The following is a 20,453-nucleotide window of genomic DNA, read 5'->3' as shown; positions in this document are numbered from 1 at the left end:
TATCTGCCTTCCCATGTAATGCAGATGGAGTCAGAATAGTGACATTAGAAAATTCTGCCTCACTCCAAAGTCCCCAGGTTAGCATTAGAAAAACTGTACTCAAATCCGGCTCTCCTATCCCTGCTGTGGGTAACTAGACAAACTGACCTCCCAGATCTCTGTGTGTCACCTGGAGAAGAGCAGGGACAGCACCCAACTGACAGGATCGCTGTGAGGGCTAAATTAGATAATGCACCAAGTGTTCCTGGCTCACTGGCATGTAGAAGATATTCAGAACAATAGTTGTTCTTTTAGCCACCCTCTTCCAGGCAGGAGGGAAAAAATAGCTTCATGTCTTCCAACCAATAATGCAAAAGTACCTAGTATGTTTTCGTTCAAAGCAAAAATCCAACTGAAAAAAACTAGCCATGCTCTAGAAGCTCAACTTTATTGTCAAATTCCTGTGGCGACGGCATTCAATAATGCTTGCCTTGACACATTTAAATGTGTAGGAGAAACCGTTTCAGTTCCTCCGGGAGGAGGAGTCCGGCGATCTGATGATGCTGCTGGATCCCAAAGCACTTCCGGATTCTAAGGCGGCACAGCTGCATCAAAGGGGCGGGCCCTGGAGAGAGACCACAGGACAGGTCACACTGGCTTCAGTGACATGACACTTTTCCTTTCCTTCTTTTAAAACATACAAATACAGGGTGGAGCAAAAGTAGGGTTACAGCTGCGAGGACGTGAAACAGTTTATTCTTGTATTATTATTTATTTTTACTATTTTCCATATGAACAACTGTTAACATACTTTTGCCCCACCCTGTATAACATTTTTATAAGGAAATAATATGGTATTGTTCAAGGCCATTTTCTGTTTCTTATAGAGGCATTTTTAGGCCATATTCTCCCTTTTCTTATCTAATTGAAATGAGTTTGTTAGGTTTTAATTTAGAACTGCCTAAAAAAATTCAAAGCTTAGTCTCACTAATGGAGGCTTAAGGAAGCTAATTTTGGAATTATGAAGCTACACGGAATTCCCAATAATAAACATAAAATTCATGTTTAATGGCTTTGTCTTTTACCTTAAAAAATAAGGTCATATTTTTCTAGATGCAAACATATTAATAATTTGAGCAATTTTAAGATATTCTAATATAATGAGTAAATAATAAGTGTATGTTATCTTAAGTCATGTTTGTTTGCATATTCTGCATTCAGAGCTAGCCCAGTGCGTCAATTCATAGGTGAAAAGTGAACTAGCACAAACCTTTCATAGGGAGCAGCCAAGAGTTGACATTTTAGGGCAGGGGGTCAGGGGGAGGAAAAAGGAGAGGTATTTTGTTCTCCAGGGACCCTTAGCAATGTCTGGAGACACTTTTAGTTTTCACAATTTGGGGGAAGGTGCTACTGGCATCTAGTGGGCAGAGACCAGGGATGCTGCTCAACATCCTACAATGTATAGGACCAGCCCCACCCCCACCCCCGGCCAACGGTCCAAAACGTAAATAGTGATGAGGTTGAGAAACCCTGTCATAGGGTAAAAAGATGGGAAATGACTTCCCACCCCCATACCCTGTACTGAATTGTAATGGGGATTTTCTTTTGGGCATTAAAAACATTTTTAAAAAGCAAAGCTATGTACCCTCAAGAACCCAATGCAGACTACACTTGAAAATCATCTATTGGGGGAGAGCAGCTTTAAACCACACGATGTTCAGCCCCACCCCATAGATGTTGCTTCAATAATAATTATTGGGTGAGGACCACGCATCTGGATTTGTTAAAGGCACGGGCCCCAGGTGATTTAATTGTGCTGCCAGGGTTGAGAAGAGAACCAAAAGGATACAGTGGTTTCTGATTTCCTGTAGTGTCACCACAAGCTGTAGGATAAAGTGGGTTGCATATTTCTCAGATGATGGAGAACAAGGAGAGGTGGAAATAGACACATATACAATTAAAAAATAAATGCAGTATTTTCAATCAGGCCCTCACAGTACATTCAGAAGCCCCTGTTGGGATTTAGGGTACCTTCCAGATTATGTTCGGCATATTCAAGGCATATATTAGCACACTGCAAAAAGTGCACCATGGCGAAACAACTTAATCTCATCTCACTCAGGAACCTTGAAGGACATGACTAATCATCTATGCTAGATAGACTGTTAGGAACAACTGTAGGAGGTACTGATAAAGAATTATGAAGAGCAAGCCTGATGGAGACTTGGGAAAAGCAGGATGCCAGAGCAAGCTCAGTGTAACTACTGGTTCAAACAGAGTATCTGCTATTTCCCACAAGTTGGGTGATCTACAACAGCTGTAGCCTTAATTCCATATAAATAGAGCTGAAAACCCACTACACTTTGTAGCCATTTGCCACACTCAATAACAAAATCAGCTCATTCTATGTTGATGAACTGGAACATTGCTTTGGGTCTCAATTTCTTTTTCTTCTCCAGCAACACTCATGGTGCTTTAAGGCCAAAGCACATTCAGAGGTGGCTCCTGTCATGCTGGGCTGAGAAAGTGACTTTAGTTTTCATTGTTTGCCATGAGTAGACACTGCTTTAGATACTTTTCCAGGTGGGTGGGAAGGTAATATTCTTGAACTCCTTTCCAGGGCCACCCAGAGACAGAAATCACTGTTAAATTCACAAGTCTGGACTTCTGTGCTTGTCTGTCCCCATTTTCCATGGGCTTCCAGCCTGCTGAGAGGTGACTCCACCCCAAAGATAACTCATGGAGGCAAAAGAAGTGGTGATTCTCTCTAATGGCAACTGATATTTTATGAACCAGTGGGATCATTGGCCTCACCCTGTCACCAAAATATAAATCAATGAAATTAAAGGCAATATAGGTGTCTAGGAATGGCTTTGGGAAATAAAGTGGAAGGGAAGAGTCAGTAGAGGCAGTTTGAAAATACAATGCTTTCCCAATTAAAAAAAAAAATATTTTACAACTATGTTGGTATAAAGATCAATACAATCCAGGTTGAGTTTTATCCATTCTTCCTTCCAATTTTAAGAGAAATTAAAACATTTCTGCCCTGGCTGGTGTGGCTCAGTTGGTTGGAAAGTTGTTCCATACACCGAAAGGTGGCGGGCTTGATTCCTAGTTGGGGTACATACCCAGGGTGCAGATTTGATCCCCAGTCAGGGTGCGTGCAGGAGGCAAGTGATTGATGTTTCTCTCTCATATCGATGGTTCTCTCTCTCTCTCTCCCCCTTCCTCTCTAAAAAATCAATAAAAACATGTCCTTGGGTGAGGATTTAAAAAAACACTATTTCTGTGGGCCCCTAAAAACAGCATGGGCTTCAAGCATTGTGCTATCTGTGCCTGCTGGGGAAATTGGCCTTGTATATATAGATAGAATTTTTTGAAAACAAGAAATCTTCAAAATGCAAGTAGACTTGCCCGGTGATTATCCTGCTGCTTAATATAAAGGGGTTTCTACTAGACTGTTCCTTGTACCTGGAGTCAGTCTTCCCTAGCTCATGGCACCGCTTGGGGAGTACATGCCTTATTTGGGCCCCCAAAGCAGAGTTTGGCTGCAAGTACCCTGGGGCAGTGGGAGTAAGAGGAAGAAAGATTCCATGGCCACTTCACAGTTCTGCCCAGAGCCAGCCCTACTTCTCAGCATGTGGGGAGAAAATAAGCAGATTAAGACATCAGAATCTTTCTGTTAGGGAAGCCTGTTTCCAAGTGCCACAACCCCTAAAACTCAATGTCCACACTCTGGTAAAAAAAAAAAAAAAATAGCAGGTCCTAAGCTAGCTGCTCTCTTCTTCTAGGGACAATTAAGAATATAATCGGAGGGGTCTTTGCTCCCCATCCCAACCCACCCCTAACTTGCAGCCCAGGGAATCGCCCTCAACCCCTTGCTCAACCACAGATTTAGTTGTTAAGAGTCAGGAGTGTCAGTTCTTATTTATGGAGGAATGTGGACTTAGTGCTGGTTAACTTATAACAGTAAATGTTTCCAGATTGCTGTACCTTATAATGCTCAATTAGTTATATTCTTACCCCCAGAAACCAAATGCCTAGTAGTTCGACCCATCTGTAGTGTAGTAAGACATCCTGGGACACTGTACAACCCCAAAGAAGCTTTTGCTCACTTTAAAGCATGTTTTAGATAAAGTTAATATTAAAATTTTAGCCCTGGCTGGGTAGCTCAGTTGGTTAGAGCATTGCCCCAATACACCAAGGTTGTGGGTTTGATCCCTGGTCAGGCCACATATAAGAGTCAACCTATGAATGCGTGAACAAGTGGAGTATCAAATCAATCTCTCTCTCTCCAGAATCAATAAATGAATTAAGTAATTAAAATTTTAAAACAATATCTTTATTCTTTGAAAACTGGCCTACCTCACATATGAATATTAGGTCATCCAAAACAGCCTGTCTCTCACATGCCAAATAGAAGATGATTATTTGTTACATCACCAGGGCTATACCTTGTGGAACACTAAATTATCTCAGCTCCCCACATTTGGTAATGGCCAGGAGTGACCTTTTTTGTAGGATCAGAAGTCAGAACTCAGTTAGTACCTGCCTCCTGCCCACAGGAGTCTATGGGTTAGGGCTTAGGTTCGGGCAAAGGAGAAGCACCTTCTCTCTGCAAAAAGAGCTGGATCAGGGGGTTCTCTGGAGGCACCAAATCCAAGGGCCGTTGGCCTTCAGCATTCGTGGCTTGGGTGTCTGCTCCAAAGTCCATGAGTAGACGGGCCAGCTCCCCACTGGATGTCCTTGCCACTGCATGGAGAGGGGAGTCCAGACCTCGGCCTCGGTTCACATTTGCTCCTAAAAAGTCACAACAACAGAGAGTCAGCCAAGAAGCAGAGTCCAAGCATCCCCCTTGTCAAAGTACTGCACCTCAAAATTCCCTAACAAAAGGGCATCCATACTGGGCTTCACAATTCTCCTGAGGAAACAGAAGATGACTTGATTCCATTTAATAACATGTAGAACATGCCATTTGACCATGTCACTGAATGTACAACATGAGCTATATAGTATATGAGGTTTAAGACCTTGCCTATGAGCATTATCCATAGGTGTGGACACATACAAGAAAAATCCTGGTGGCCTAAAAGCTGTACATTATTAATGCAGTGCTAATATCAGCCAGTACAGACCAGAAGCAAGGCTACATGGTGAAATCCCATCTATAGCAAGCAGCCACATTCACATACTGAGTAACTGCTATGGGGTTTAAAACCTGGGACTTGAAACTCTGTGATTGGGACTGTGAAGAACAACCAACTTTTGAGGGTATCTCCTAGACTGGGGTGGCCAATCCCAAGATAAGAGGGAAGGTGGCAAAGTCTTCCTGTTCAGGAGTCAGGTGGGATTCTAGGATCATCCCACCCAGTTATATCCCTACACTCTCAACAAATCCCTACCCCAGCCTGGATGCTGGCTCACACTGTGACATGTGGCTTTGCTTGAGCACTGTCCCTCTAGTAAAATGGGAATCTCTGTCCACTCAACAAATGCTAACTGCATTGCTTTTGGGTTTATGAGGGATGTCAAACTTGGCCCTGTCCTTATTAGGAGCTTAAAATCTACCCAGGGCAATAGTAGAAAGGAAAGGGAGAGGAAGAGAGAGTGAGGGAGAGCGAGAGGGAGGGGGACAGAGGAAGAGAGCAAGGGAGAGAAATAGGGACAGAAGTAGAAAAAGAGGGAGGGAGAGAGGGAGGGAGGGAGAGAATAAATATGAATGAATAAATATGAATCTCCTGATCCATGGAAATGACTACCAGATGAGTAGAAGGCAATAAAAACTATAAAAACATTCAGGGGAGGAAAGATTACTGGAGTTTTAAAGAATAAACAGGACTCAAATAATTAAAGAAGGGAAGAAATGGTGTTCCAAATGTTGAAGAAGGGAACGAACAATAGCAGGGAGGTGAAAAAGAATGATGCCACATAGGCCTTTTCAAAGATAACATAATATTTACAATGGGCTAAAAATGGGGCAAGTTCAATTTCCAAATTGAAGAGTAGTGAAGAAGGCCCCAAATAAGAAGACTCAGCCTTAATCTATCAGCTTTAGGAGTTGTGCAGGGCCAAATAATATGACCGGCTGGAGGACGAGACAGAGAAAGGGGAGGAGAAAGTATTCATCACTGAGGACCACTCAGAGAGAACATATTACTATTACCATTAACATCATCATTGTCATCATTATACTGATTACGAGAGAGTGAAAGTTCTAACAGTTTCAAATAATTCCTATGGTAACACAGTCAATATGAATTCCAACCTTGGCCAACTCCACTGCCCACACTCTTTCCTCTGCTACAACAGATAGAGCTTTAAAATACATTTAATTTACTTTTCATTAGCTTTCCTTGTTTCATTTTGCTTTTTGTTTTACCTGACTCAAGAAGCTTCTTGGCACAGGCTATCTGCTGGTTTTCACAAGCCAAATAGAGTGGAGTGCCCAGGTGGCTGATGTGATGGTCAATGTCACCCCCATGAGCTGCAAGGGACTCAATGCACTCCACATGGCCTGCAGCCCAAAATAGGAGAAAACAGTTACACAACAAGTTCTCTTAGCTATGGAAACACCTTCCCCATTTTTTAATGTTTTCATTTTTTTAGTATTTTAATTAAATGTATTGGGGTGACATTGGTTAATAAGATTATATAGGTTTCAAGTGTACATTTCTGATACATCATCCGTACATTGCATTGTATGCCCACCACCCAAAGTCTAGTCTCCTTCCATCACCATATATTTGGCCCCCTTTGCTACCTCCCCCCCTTCCATCTGGTAACCATATTTTCAAATCTGCTACCAACTTATCCAGGGGACCAAAAGCTATTTCCTTTGCTTAGAATAGGGAATGATTTCAAACACTGCCATCAGTTAATGGGTTGACCATAGATGTGATCTGCGGCTCTGGGTAGAACTGCACTTGAGTTTACTAGCCACATTAAGCAACCAGCAACCATCCACCTTTTTCAATTGTCCTGGAGCAACACTTGGAATGCTCTAAAAAGGTAGTTCTCAAAATTCCTGTTCATCAGAATCACTGAGCAGGGGGCTTGTTAAAGAAAACACAGATGGCTGGACCCCACCCCCAGAGTTGCTGGTTCAATGGGTCTGGAGGCCCAAGAATCTGCATTTGTGTGCTAGGTCACACTGATGTTCCTGGTCCCGGTACCCCACCTTGAGAACTACTGCTCTAAAATAGACCTCCTCTTCCTTCTTTCTTTCAACAGTGAGGTCCCTTAAAGGTCTGGTTGAAAAACAAATTCTCAACTTTACCTCTCTTAGCAGCTTCATGGATGGGAGATGCTAGATCACACACAGGGTGGGGGCTGGCTCCATGCTGCAGAAGCAAATTCACACAGTCCTGGCTGCCACTGATACAAGCATTAAACAAGGGAGTTTGCCAGTCTGTGGTAACGCCATTCACCTGGAATGAAAAGCTCCATGATGAAGACAAGCAGTGGGGTGTCCTGCATTCAAATCTAGCTCCATCACTTCCAAGCCGGTATTTAATTTCTCAGAGCCTTAAATTCCGCAGCCACAAAATGGAGACAAAAATATGAAATTCCACGAGGTTGTGAAAAACTGAATGAGGCATGGAATGTAAGGCACCAAGAATGTTACAGAATGTTCTATCTCCTTCATACCCTCCCCCGGAACACAAACTTTGAAACCAGTTAGGATAATTTCAATACCTTACAAAGTAATCTATTTATTTTAGACATTCCATTCTGGACCCATACCACACCAATCCAGTTTCTTCACAGCAGCCAAAGTAACCTTCTAAAATTGCTAACATATCATTTTTAAAAATTTTAAAACATGACTTTCATACAAATATAGAGTGAACACATGCCAAAGATTTTTTTTCAATTCATTAATTAATGAGGGAACTAGCAAGACGGTAAGGCTGGCTGAAAGGAGAATTTATATAGTCAGTCAGTGGAATGCTGAAATAAATTTGCTAGAGACAAAACTGATTAATGCCCTACTGGGCCCTAAAACTATAATCTTTGGGACTATCTTCTCTAATGTTAGAAATCAGACAGAAATTTACAAATTAGCATCTAACTCCACAGGGTTAAGGCTACAATTGAATAGGAAAGAGCAAAGCCAAATGCAGATGCATTTTTCTATATTGTTAAGAAATTTTTTGGTGAACTATTAAACATTCTGAGGCAAGGCCAGGACTAGTGCGGCACAAATGATATCCAGGGGTGCAAAATTTAAGGAGACACACTCCCGGGGTCACGAAAGATCTGCATGCATCTGAGAGTGAGCAGCTCTTTAAAGTCTGCATTCTAGGCACCTCTCTTGCCTTTCCTTAGTCTTGGCCCTGTTTCCAAGTTCAGGGTACTTTTTCTTAACCAAAATATAAGCCTGATGATGCACTCTTCTATAGCCCCCTAATGCTGTCAGGACAAAGTTAATTTTCTTGGCATGGACAAGGGTGTTTGTATTCTGACCCATCTCACCCACTCTACTCTCCTGCTATAAAGAATGAGAACAGTGGGAAGGAAGCCCATAATTTCCCCCATCCCAGCATTTAGCTGAATGACTCCAATAGGTCCTTGAGGTTTCAGCTTAGACATCATTTCCTACAGGAAGCCTGTTTTGACTCTCTCCCTACCAGAAATAAATGTATGTGCTCCCAACAACCCCTTACCATTAACAATATATTGTAGTAGTTTGCAAAAATGGCCACAGATTCTCTGCACGGTATGCAATGTGGCTTTGCAAGTCTTCATAAGATGGAGACTATTTTTTCCAGTCCTTGAATCTGGGCTTGCCCATGTGACTTGCTTTGGCTGATGGGGCAGTAACAAATGTGTTACAAGCAGAGAGCTTGCCCTCTTTTGTTTCTCTTGGAATCCCTGCTATCATGTAAACAAATCCAGGCAGCCTGCTAAAGGATGAGAGACCACATAGAGATTTTTCTGGCTCCCCAGACTCAGCTGACCCAGTCAAGGTCATCATGAACCAGGCTGCTCCAGCCAATCTATCAGCTAATCTCAAATGCATAAGCCCAGCTGAGGTCAGCTGAACCAGCTCAGACCAAAAGAGCTGAACCAGCCAACACAAGGAATTGTGAGATAAATAAATGATTGTTGTCTTAAGCCATTAAGTTGGGGTGACTTGCTACATAACAAAAACTAATGGGTGCCTGGCTGGCGTAGCTCAGTCATTGAACATCGACCTAGGATCTAGGAGATCGCAGTTTGATTCCCAGTCAGGGCACATGCCTGGGTTGCGGGCTCGATCCCCGGCAGGGGGCGTGCAGGTGGCTGCCAATCAATGACTCTCTCATCATTTATGTTTCTATCTCTCTCTCCCCCTCTCCCTTCGTCTCTCTAAAATCAATAAAGACATATTTAAAACAAACAAACAAAAAACCTAATGGGTAAAAACAGTGTATTGTAAACGCCTTCTGTGGCTGAGATGCTATGCATTCAACAAACCTATTTCCTCTCTCTTGGGAACACAACCATACTACATCTCCCAGCCTCCCTGGCAGTTAGATATGGGCTGAGTTCTGGCCAATGGATGGGGGCAAAAGTGATCTATGTCACTACCTAGACTGGTCCTTAAAAGTTGTCCATGCACAGTCCTCCATGTATTTTTCCCTTACAACCATGTGGAATAGAAACTACCCCAAGAGCACACATGGAAGCTACTTGTTGAAAATAGTGCAGAGGGATGGAAGAAGCCTATATTCCTGAACAACCGTTGGGAAAGAGCAACCTAACTGGCAACATCCACACTGCAATTCCAGTTGAACAAGAAATAAACTTTCGCCCGGCCGGGCGTGGCTCAGCGGTTAAGTGTTGACCTAGGATCCAGGCGATCAGGGTTCGATTCCCGGTCAGGGCACATGCCCGGGTTGCGGGCTGCAGCCAATCAATGACTCTCTCATCATTGATGTTTCTATCTCTCTCTCTCTCCCTCTCCTTTCCTCTCTCTGAAATCAATAAAGATATATATTTTTAAAAAAGAAAAGAAATAAACTTTCATTGTGTAGGGCTACTGAGATTTCAGGGTTCACCTATTGAAGCAGCTAGTGTTACAGTCACTAAAACACCTGTTTATCTGGCTGTCTCCTCAGTTAGTTTATAAGTTCCTAAAAATCTTGGCCAGAGTTAGGCATATAATAAATGCTCAATAAATACTGGTTGAGAGAATATGAGAAACTCATATACAATTTTCAGATCAGAATTTCCCACCACTTTTGAGCATGAGGAGACTTAGTTAATGGAGGACTTGCTGGTCCCTACCCTCAAATTCAATGGCTTTGTGTCCTTCTTCTAGGGTCTCGCATTATGCTATCCTGATTCTCGTTCTCCAAATAATAATCATATACTGTATCTCCTTCAATCCTTGCAATACCACAATAAGTTACCCAACTTTTTATTTCTTCCAATTTTTAGATGTAGACTCTAAAGCTCAAATGATAAGTAACTTGTTCAAGTTTCCAATGGTAGTAAATGATCGAGGTGGCCTGGGATGACTATTCAGATCTGGAGCCAAATGTTATATGTTTTCTACAATATTTCACTGCCTTCAAGCCATCAGAATGAAGACAGAAATCTAACAGCTATTTATTAGTAGTGACTATCAAAGAAAATGACATACATAGGAACCATTACTTTCGAGCTGAAAACTCAGTATTTCATCTATTGCTAAAGCAGACAAGCTTGATGGGCATAATACTTTTGAAAAACACCCCTTTTCAAATTTCAAATCAGGCTAATCAAAAATGCTGGAAATTATTCTGAAGGGATAGAAATTGTCATTTTTCATTCATGATTTCTAAGATGTTATTTGAGCAGTACTTACCTGAGCTCCATGCTTTAATAAAATGGATGCACAAGCAGGATGACCTCCAAGACAAGCTTCATGGAGTGGGGACACACAATCTGTTGTAATGATGTTTACAGCCCAACCCTGGAGGAAGGAAAATGGACAGAGTAGGGGTGCAAAGCATCAGTTCTGTTAGGGTTGGTTTTCAGCCACAAATCCTGCACTATGACAATTCTTTTAAAAGTCTACCTGGCTTAAAATCTGACAGTACACTAAGGCATTGACAATGATGCAGAAAAACAACAACAAAAAAGATCTTTCATACTGCTGGTGGGAGTGTAATATGATACAACCACTCAGGAAAACAGTGTGACAGTATCTATTAGAGTTGATGTACATACCTATGATCCAGCAATTTGAATCTTAGGTACATACACTCAAGACTGACTTTCATTTTGCTCTTACTCTTTCTTGTCCTCTCACTTGTTGGCTTATTGTTTTGATGAGGTCATGGCAAGGAACTATTCCTGCATGTATTTTTGCATGGTTGGGCTTGCCCTGCTATGCTCCAGGCTCTTGCCATGAGAAGAAATTTTCTTGTGTAGCCAATGGTCAAAGAAGGGTGGGAGATATGTGCAGTAGAGCTGCACCTACCCCACAGCTTGAAGCCAAGCCCAGCCTACATCGGCTGATGTAAAGACTTGTTAGCAAGAAATATTTATTGCATTATGCCACTGAGTTTGGGGAGGTTTGTTACACAGAAACATCTGACTAATGCAGGTAGGTATTGGAATGCTCATTTTATACAGAGAGAAATTAATGTTCTAAGATGATAACTTGCTCAAATAATGAGATAGAGCTTAGATAAAGGCATGGTTCCAGCTGATGTTCAGTAAACATAAATACTGAATATAAATGAGTCCAATTTAATAAGTGACATATAAAAGCTGCAATGATCATTTTTTTGCCCTATTAAAATAAGGTAAATGTTTCATTTTATCCAAGAAGTAGCTTAACTTCTTTTAGCTAGAGTTACTATCTATATTTCTACTTATAATAAGCTGTTGCTATCAAAAACAGCTTAAGATTAGGGGCTTAGGGTTGCCTGAAATTTTTCTTTAGAAATGGTTTTCTAATAGGAAAGTTACTTATTCTAGAAAGATCCATGAAATTGGAATTTGTTTTGAAAGCACATTTATTTTCACTAACCACTACCTGAAATGTATCATATCCTTCAATTATTTATTCAATTATGGATGCGAACAGCAAACCATGGTAGTAATAGCAGTTTATGGGACTATTATGGAGAAGAATCACAGATATTTTTATTACATTACAATCGTTACAGGTATTTAAAATATCCAAAATATATGTTCATTCTACTTAGAAATTATAGTAGTCATTAGAATCACCACTAAATCTTATCTGACGCATTAATAAAGAAGTCCATATAGTACTATGTCACACATTTGTCATTTAATATCTTGATAGCTTTCCTCTGTATTGTGTCTTATGTATTTAAAACATTAATCTGAGAAGCGGTCTATAGACTCTGCCAGACTGCCAAAGGGGACTGTGGTCAGAAAAGGTCAAGAGCTCCTAACTTAAAAGATCTACTGTCTTTTCAGAGAACAGAACATCCTGAACAAAAACATTTTTTAGAATTTTGAATGGTGATTTAAACTGCAGGGAAATTAATATCAAGCTGGGTAGGGCCACTATCAACGGGACATTCAATAGAACTGAAAATAACTTGGAAATCATAAGATTACAAATTTAAAAAGACATTTTCAAGCACTGTTTCATATCAGGGGTTTATAACCCCAGCACTACCAACATTTTGGACCGGATAATTTTTCCATGTGCAGGATTGCCCGATGCAATGTAGGATGTTTAGTGGCATCTCTGGTCTCTCTCTACTAGATGCCAGTATCACCCTCCCACTCCCACTCCCACTCCCAGAGTTGTGACCACCAAAAAAGTCTCCAGACATTGTCAAATGTCCCCTAAGGGGCAAAGTCACCACAGTTGAGAACAAAAATTACATGATAATTGTAAAGAACATAGTCTATTGAATAAAGTAAAGGCGACTTAAATAAACTAATTTTCCCTTTATTCATTTAATAAATATGTATTATAGTACCTACTATGTGCATAGAATTACACTAAATTCTAGTTTTATGCCAGCCTACAAATTTAAAAAATGGTTGGATAGGGTAGGATTCATCTCACTTTGCTGAAGAGGAATTTATATCTTAATTTCAGACTATGATTTTTTTCCTCAGTGTAGTGAGCAATAGGATGTGCTTCCCCCCACACCAAAAAAAAAAGCTGCCTACCTGGCTGATGAGATTCCTCAAAGAGAGTATACGCCCATGGATCGCAGCTTCATGCACTGGAGACCAATCAGACACAACATCTGTATGGAAAGGGAGGAACAGGTTACATCCAGCGAATGTACTTTAGACCCAGAGGCTCATCCTTGGCTGTCAGTAAGAGCCTAATGGGCATTATTGGTTGGAGCCAATCAACCAAAACTCCTTTCAGCATTTCTCTCCCTATTGATGTGTTTTTTTTTACAGTTTATTAGAAATGTCTAGGTAGCTAAAGAACTATATCCAATGTCCAAACTAAGGACAAAAGAGGTAGATTGGTATGACAGATGGATTACTGTATTTCCATTTACACATTCATTTCAAAGGCAAACGGTCCATTTAGTTAAGTTAGAGCTTCACTAATTACCAGCATTAATGTGTTAAGCTGCGGCTGCCAGTCTAGTTTCCTGCGTGAAATACAAACTTTGGCATCTCAGCAAAGAGTGCAACATACTAATAGTAGTAATCAGGTAATTACACACACCATTAGGTACGGAATCAAATCTAAATCTAAATCTATACCTCCTGTCCCAGTATCAAGTGCAAATCAGAGCTCAGTCTGACCTTGTAACAGGGACATTATTTATCCCCAAAGGCAGTGTGCCAATGTGGTTAAGAGAAAGCTCTGAATTCAGACCCACTTGGTTTCTTCTGAGCCGTGGGTCCCTCCCCGGACAGGCCCTAAGCTTCAGTTTCCTTTTCCGTAAAGTGAGGAGAGCAATATACTTACTCATGGCTCAATACCTATCAGATACTATTATTATCCTGCCCTAACACTAAACAGAGTCTTGATTACACCCCATAACCACTGCTATTTAAAATAGCACATTTGTTCCACAACCATTTGGAAGGAACACACATTCTTTGGGAGGAAGCCTGTAAGCCCTATCCCCACACATTAAATGCTTTCCCCACTCTTTCTAATTGAGTGTGGATTTAATCTGAATGAGGCATAGACCTGACTTTTTCTTATCTTAAACTGCAACTTATTTCCAGAACAAATGCAGGAAGTGAGAATGTGAGAAGGCTCGACTGAGCTTGCTGCAGTCCAGCTCTGCCCACTACTACACACAGACAAGGCAGAGTGGTCTAATGCCAGTCACATCTTGTAAAGGAACCACTATCTCCCATAAGCTCAGAAGACCTGGGGAACCAGGGTAGTTACTGATGCCTTGCAAGTTGAAAGTCCATGAGAGGAGGCAAAAATGCCTTATATTTAACACGTTAGCTGTCTGCCTGCTCCATGGAGCTACCAATGTCCCAGAAAATCTGTCCCAGTGAGCAAATTACCGTCTTTCCAGATGGATTCATGGAGCATGTAATAGGTAAGGGGAAGCTGAATGAGAACACCTACACACTGCCCATCCAATGCTTTTCTTCTGAGCTCACTACTGTGCTTGAGGCCCCTTAAGTGAAGCAGCTTTTCCTACCTCCAAAACCTTATGCTCAGTAGAAAGTCGGTGCCTTCAAAGCATTTTCTGAGGTTCTTACTCTCAGGACAAATATTGCTGCTTCTAGCGCTTGGAGCCTACAATCTAGACTGTAATACAGGAAAATTTCTCTCCCAATGAGAATTAAAAGGACAACTAATTCTGCCCTGTTGGTGCTAATGCAAAATACCACCCACACAAAATCTTGGGTGAGAAGAGACAAAAACCAAAAAAGGTTTTGAAAATCAGTCGTAAATAGATTTGCAAATGGACCCTAATGGATCACTGTGCATGATGGTTAATCTGATTTTCCTCCCAAGTGCTCAGCTGCCACACTTCTCAACCTTTCTTAAGACTACCTCAGATAATTAGAGGTGACAGCCCAAACAGTCCAGGCAGGTAACTTGGGTCCTAAATGGTAAGTCTGTTCAGATTTCATTAAAACAATGAAATTACATTATCAAGTGTAGACAAAAATGAGCTTTACTTTCTATTCATTCATCATGGAACCATTACTCCTTCTATTTAGGGTAAAGAATTATGTATTTCTCTAAGAGAAAAAGGGCTACCTGAGATACTGTATCCCTGCTTTAGACTGTAGCATTTACAGAGCAGAGGCGCCTGCGTCTTCAAGAGAAACAGGGTATTGCCCTGATACACGTGGTAAGGGGTTGATGATATCTAGCTATCTAAAAGATTTGATGATTTCTAATTCACATACTGTACAATTCACTCATTAAAATCTATAATTCAATGGTTTCCAGTATATTCAGAGTAGTGTAACCATCACCACAGCCCATTTTAGAACATTTTTATCATCCCCCAAAGAAACCCCTTGCCCATTAGCAGTCACTCCCCATTTCTACATTCCCCAACCCCTGGAAAACCTTGGTCTATTTTCTGTCTCTATGGATTTGCTTATTCTAGACATTTCATATAAACATAATCATATAATATGTGGTCTTTTGTGACTGGCTTCTTTCACTGAGCATAATGTTTCAAGGTTCATCCACATTGTAGTATGTATCAGTACTTCATCCCTTTTATGGTCAAATAATATCCACTATATAGATAAACCACATTTTATTTATTAATTCATTAGTCCATGGACATTTGTATTGCTTCCACTTCTGAGCTATTATGAATAATGCTGCTATGAACATTCATGTACAAATGTTTCAGTGGATGTATGTTTTCAATTCTCTTGGATAAACATACACCTAGAAGTAGAACTGCCTATATTATACGATAACGCAATGTTGAGCCCTTTGTGGAACTGCAACTGTACCACTTTATAGTCCTATTAGCAGTATATGAGACTTCTCTTTATAATTTAAAGTAATTTCCACCTAGAGCTTGGTAAGGCTATCAGTATGCCTATACTCCTGCCCAGAAAAGCCTGGGTCCTTATAGAGCCAAAATTTATCTCAAATGTATATAAGGACTTTAGCCTCAGGGGGTCTCTTAACAATTGAGTGATTATATAAAAATTTAAAATTGTGACAATGAAAGGTTGATCTTTTTCTAGGATTGAGACCACAAATTATGTGTGTGTGTATATGTGTGTGTATGTATATAAGTATATACATGTGTATATATACACGTACCGTTTAGCAAATGCCATAATTTGCAAAATGGATTAGTCCACATATACTTTCTTTAGCTCTTGAAAACTCTGAAGAGATATCCGGGAGATGTTTCTCCAGGGTTTTCCAGAGTCCACACCCCAAGCAGGCAATGAGCTATGGGCTCAACACATGTGAATTAAACCCAGAAGCAGCTTTGCCTGCCTTCCTGCTGATAACTGGAAAGAGCAAAATCAATGGGAAAGGGGACGTTTTCCTACCAGAACATGGACAATGCTCACAGTAGGAGACTATGGATGAAGGGGAGATTCAAGGTCACAAGCCCTTTCCACTGACCCCAAACTCATTGAAAAGCAAGGGCCATTATCTGTATAGAGTACACTATCCAAGCCTTTGATACATGTTAAAGAGTCTTCCCCAGCGCTTGTTCAGCCAGGGTCTATTGGTTTTATTGCCAAAAAATAGATACTAAATGAGGTCAATGGCTATGCCATAGATCCAGTAGCTCATGGTTAAATGGGGCAGGAAGTGCTCCTAACGAAACCACTCCATAAGTGCTCCAATTAGTGACATTAAACTTACCTTTCTTTTCAATTGAGTCTCCATCAAACCCTGCGGCACATTAGAAAAGCTGCCATTTCATTTTTATTGCAATTTGTGAAATTATTTTTAAAATTTCCATTATTTCAGAAGAGACTGAAAATGCACTAATTGATACATTCTAAAAAGAGCTATTAACAAAGCTCTGAGGGCCCCCAGTGAATGCCGGGCAGTAGCATAAATCTGTCCATCCTGGGAAACATTTGCAAGGTCAAGGGGCAATAAAGAGAAGATGGGTTGCTCTGAGAGGGCAGAAGCATTTGCCTTCAGTCTTTGGGTCGTGATAGGTTGGGTCATTCCTATCCTATCTGATTCAGAGATCTTTGACTCCTGACCTGTATTCATTCCCCAGCCTCAGTCCAGCGTCATCAGGCTGTGCATTGGCCATTGGCAATTTATGTTCAAAACAGAACCCCTTATCCTCCCTTCCTCACTCTGCTACCAAGCAGTTCCCCTTCCCAACTTTTTTGTCTAGCCCTTTTACCTGACATTAATTTAAGCTTGAAAACGTTACAATTAGGGCTGCTTTCTCTCCTTTAGCCTCAATATTTAATCAAGAAACATATTCTAATTTCTCTTTCTTTTAAAATTATCACTCATATTTTTCCTTTCTCTGTCATTTCCAAGTTTGATCCAAATATAAGGATCATGCTTGGACTAGTGCAGTGGTTCTCAAAGTGTGGTCCCCAACTGACACCATCAGCATCACCTGGGAGCTTTAATAAATGTAGATTCCCAGCCTCATCCCAGACCTCTCACTGCATCAGAACCTCTGGGGGTGGGGCCCAGTCATCTGCATTTTATCAGACCCTCCAGGTGATGCTGGTGCATACAAGAGTTTGAGAACCTATGGGTTAGTGCAAGAATTTCCGGTGATCCCACCACAATCCATCCTGATTGTGGCTACCAGTTTAATTTACTGCAATCTTCATTATTGCCAGGTCTCTGCTCCAGAATCATTGATGGTTCCCAATTCCCTGCCTCATAAGCTAAACTCTGCCACCTAGCTTTTGAAGCTTCATTATCGAGCTTCATCTTTCCAAACTTGATCTCACTAGATTCCCTAAGACATTCTGCATTCTAGTTGTGACAGTGTGTTCACTTTTTAAGTACCATATCTTGGAGTATAGTTACATCTGCCCATCCCCACCCACTCATCCAGCCCCAACCAGGGTTGAATTAGGACCTTTAGAAACCCTCAACAGTGAAAAGTAGCTGGCACCTCTGTCTCATATGAGAATAAACATAATATTTAGCTGTAAAATAAACGTGTGGAAGTCACCATTAAATTGTTGATTCTTTCCCATATTGATTGGTTTGCTGTTTCTAATACATATCTATCAATTCATTTTTAAAAGTGATTTTCGGTGCCACTCTGCTTTCTACTGCTCCAGTTCTATGCTCAATCCATCTGACTAATCCAGTTCTGCCTTTGCGAATCCAAATCTCTCACTGTTGAGTGCTCTGCTCATTTTATAAGCAAAATGGGATAAATGAATGAATAAATGAGCAGTCTTATCTGTTCAATTCGTCAAAGGAAAGGAATTTTGTATTTTATTCTTTCTGGCTTTTTCCCTTTCGGCACTTGTATAGTAGGAAATTAATAAGTCCTAGCTGACTGAAGGGTCTCTGCTTATTGATCGCAAGTGTTATGGGCAGCCTAGCAGGGCACTGGACAGAATAATCAGAATACTTTCAGTTAGCAGGAACCTGCTGAATTCTCACAGAAAATGATAGTTTCCTGGAGGTGTGAGAGTCTATACACTAGCAAAGACACCACCTGACAGGGGAGAGTCATACCTGTAAGGTTCATCTCCAAAGTTTTACAAAATAAAGTTCCTCTTAAAGTAAATCAATCACTTCAGTGCTCAATGTTTGAACATCCTTTATAAACCCAGCTTCACATCAATGCCAAATATCTAAAACTTCTTAATAAATGTTTTGGCAGTAAAAATATTCCTATAAGTAACTTTTAAACCTCCAATGTAATGTGATACATTTGACCTTTGGAGCTAAAGTTTTTACTAGAGAATGAACTCTGACAGCTTTGTGTGGTCTATAGGACTCTGCAGATAGTGGTGAACACATTTTTGAACAACTGTAAAAAGGATATATCCTAGCAAGCCAAACTACCCCATGGACATATCTTATACAGAGCCACTGAAATTGCCCAGTCCTCTTCTCTCTCTCTCTATTAACCATCCTCCCCAGCACTCTGATTCCACAGCCCCTTGACTCACCCCCCATCAGTGGATTTGAAAGAAGCCTGGTGGCAGAAGGGTCTTCTGGCCTCGAGGGCTTGCTGCCAGTCCTGTCTGGTGGTTCGCCATCCATGGTGCTCTCCTGGGACAGACAAGCTCCCTGTTCCACTTCAGTTGCTCAGAAAAGTGCAAATTCCATGCTCCCCTGCTCCTGGGAAATTCCAGTGCTGTGGCTGGCAGAGCTGCACCGTCCTGGTCAGATGGTAGGAACAGCCGTCTGCAACAGAGAACAGAACAGGCAGAGTAATCTGAGTACTACCTGTGGTCGTTCTCTCTTTCTCTTTTTTCTTTCTCTCCCTCTTTCTCTTTTTTCTTTCTTTCTCTTTCCCCCTCTCCCTCTCTCCCTCCCTCTCTTCCTCTCCCTCTCCTTCTCCCTCTCCCTCTCCCTCTCTTTCTCTCTCTTTCTCTCTCTCTCTCTCACACAGACACACACACACACACACACACACACACACACACACACACGTGCACCACCTAGCTGGTTGGACTATGGCCAAAGCCCACGACAGCCCCCCCAGCCCCAACTCCACAAAGCTGCTGATGTCACGTCCTCTCCAAAACTGAGACCAATCGGTGAGGAAGGCTTGGGGTTATCAGGAAGGAAACTCACACTTTGTAACTTTTGGAGAACGAAGGAACAGGGTGGGGGTGAGGGAAACCTTGTTTCTTGCTGCAGCCTTGTTCCTCTGCTGGGATCCTTTCGTTATTTGGGGGCTTCCTGTTGAGACAAGCCCCAGAACCCAAGAGCAGACGAAGCTAGTGCTGCTGCAGCCCTGCTGAACTGCTTGCACAGCAACATGCCCTGCACGCCCTGGCCATCTGCACATGTGGTTTCAATTTTTCTGGGAGTTTCTTATGGGAAAATGTGTCTATATGTTACAAACATGCAAACCTAGAAAGAACTTTTATTTTCTTCCTTCCAACTGCGAGGATTTCATTACATACCCAACATCACCCTTCCTCCACACATTATACATTAACTTCTAAGTAAATAATTAATGGTTACTACTGGGAAGGGGACCGCTGGCTGGCATGGGGACAAGAAAGAAGCCTGCTATCTTTAATTGTTAATTATAAAGTTTTACTTTGTGAAAGTTTTGCCTTTACAAAATATTTGGCTTTTGTACTTCTGTCTTTGCAGATGCACTGTTTCCCTGCACCTTTGGGTGCTGGTTCAGGCTGATGGCCACCCCTAGACTCCAGCTACTCCTCTCTTCCACGTGGGAGTTTGGCTTCCCCATTACGGAACACTGAGTGAGTCTCAAGCGGAGTCTGGCTGTGAAATGACTGCAGATTTTTTTTAATGCCCAAGATGCAGCCTCACTGTTTCAGACTTATGGATCCTCAGCTGAAAGACATGGTAGCCATTGTTAACAGTTTGAGGAGGGTCATTATTTTATAATGCGTTTCTGTGTATACATATA

General features: G+C 41.4%; 1 protein-coding gene across 1 annotated transcript; it reads right to left on the bottom strand.

The window, feature by feature from the left end:
* Nucleotides 1-406: 406 nt before the first annotated feature.
* ASB9 (ankyrin repeat and SOCS box containing 9) lies at nucleotides 407-19,522 on the bottom strand. Its single transcript, XM_016202931.2, has 8 exons — nucleotides 19,504-19,522; nucleotides 19,009-19,246; nucleotides 13,117-13,196; nucleotides 10,814-10,921; nucleotides 7,256-7,406; nucleotides 6,359-6,493; nucleotides 4,588-4,779; nucleotides 407-604 (listed from the first exon to the last, which is right to left on the bottom strand). Exons 2-8 carry the CDS (start codon nucleotides 19,100-19,102, stop codon nucleotides 480-482), a joined length of 885 nt encoding a protein of 294 aa, XP_016058417.2. The 5' UTR covers nucleotides 19,103-19,246; nucleotides 19,504-19,522; the 3' UTR covers nucleotides 407-479.
* Nucleotides 19,523-20,453: the final 931 nt, after the last annotated feature.

The sequence above is a fragment of the Miniopterus natalensis genome, chromosome X (genome assembly GCF_054644295.1).
Source record: "Miniopterus natalensis isolate mMinNat1 chromosome X, mMinNat1.hap1, whole genome shotgun sequence".
NCBI lineage: Eukaryota > Metazoa > Chordata > Mammalia > Chiroptera > Miniopteridae > Miniopterus > Miniopterus natalensis.
Note: the sequence above shows the minus strand (reverse complement) of the source record. Positions and strands in the feature narration are given on the sequence as shown.

Coding starts and splice junctions, on each gene's coding strand:
- ASB9 (XM_016202931.2), bottom strand. CDS start 19,102: ATGGATGGCGAACCACCAGACAGGACTGGCAGCAAGCCCTCGAGGCCA. Junction 13,197..19,008: donor TTCAAATCCACTGATGGGGG/GTGAGTCAAGGG, acceptor CTTTCCATACAG/ATGTTGTGTCTGATTGGTCT. Junction 7,407..10,813: donor TATTAAAGCATGGAGCTCAG/GTAAGTACTGCT, acceptor TTTTCATTCCAG/GTGAATGGCGTTACCACAGA.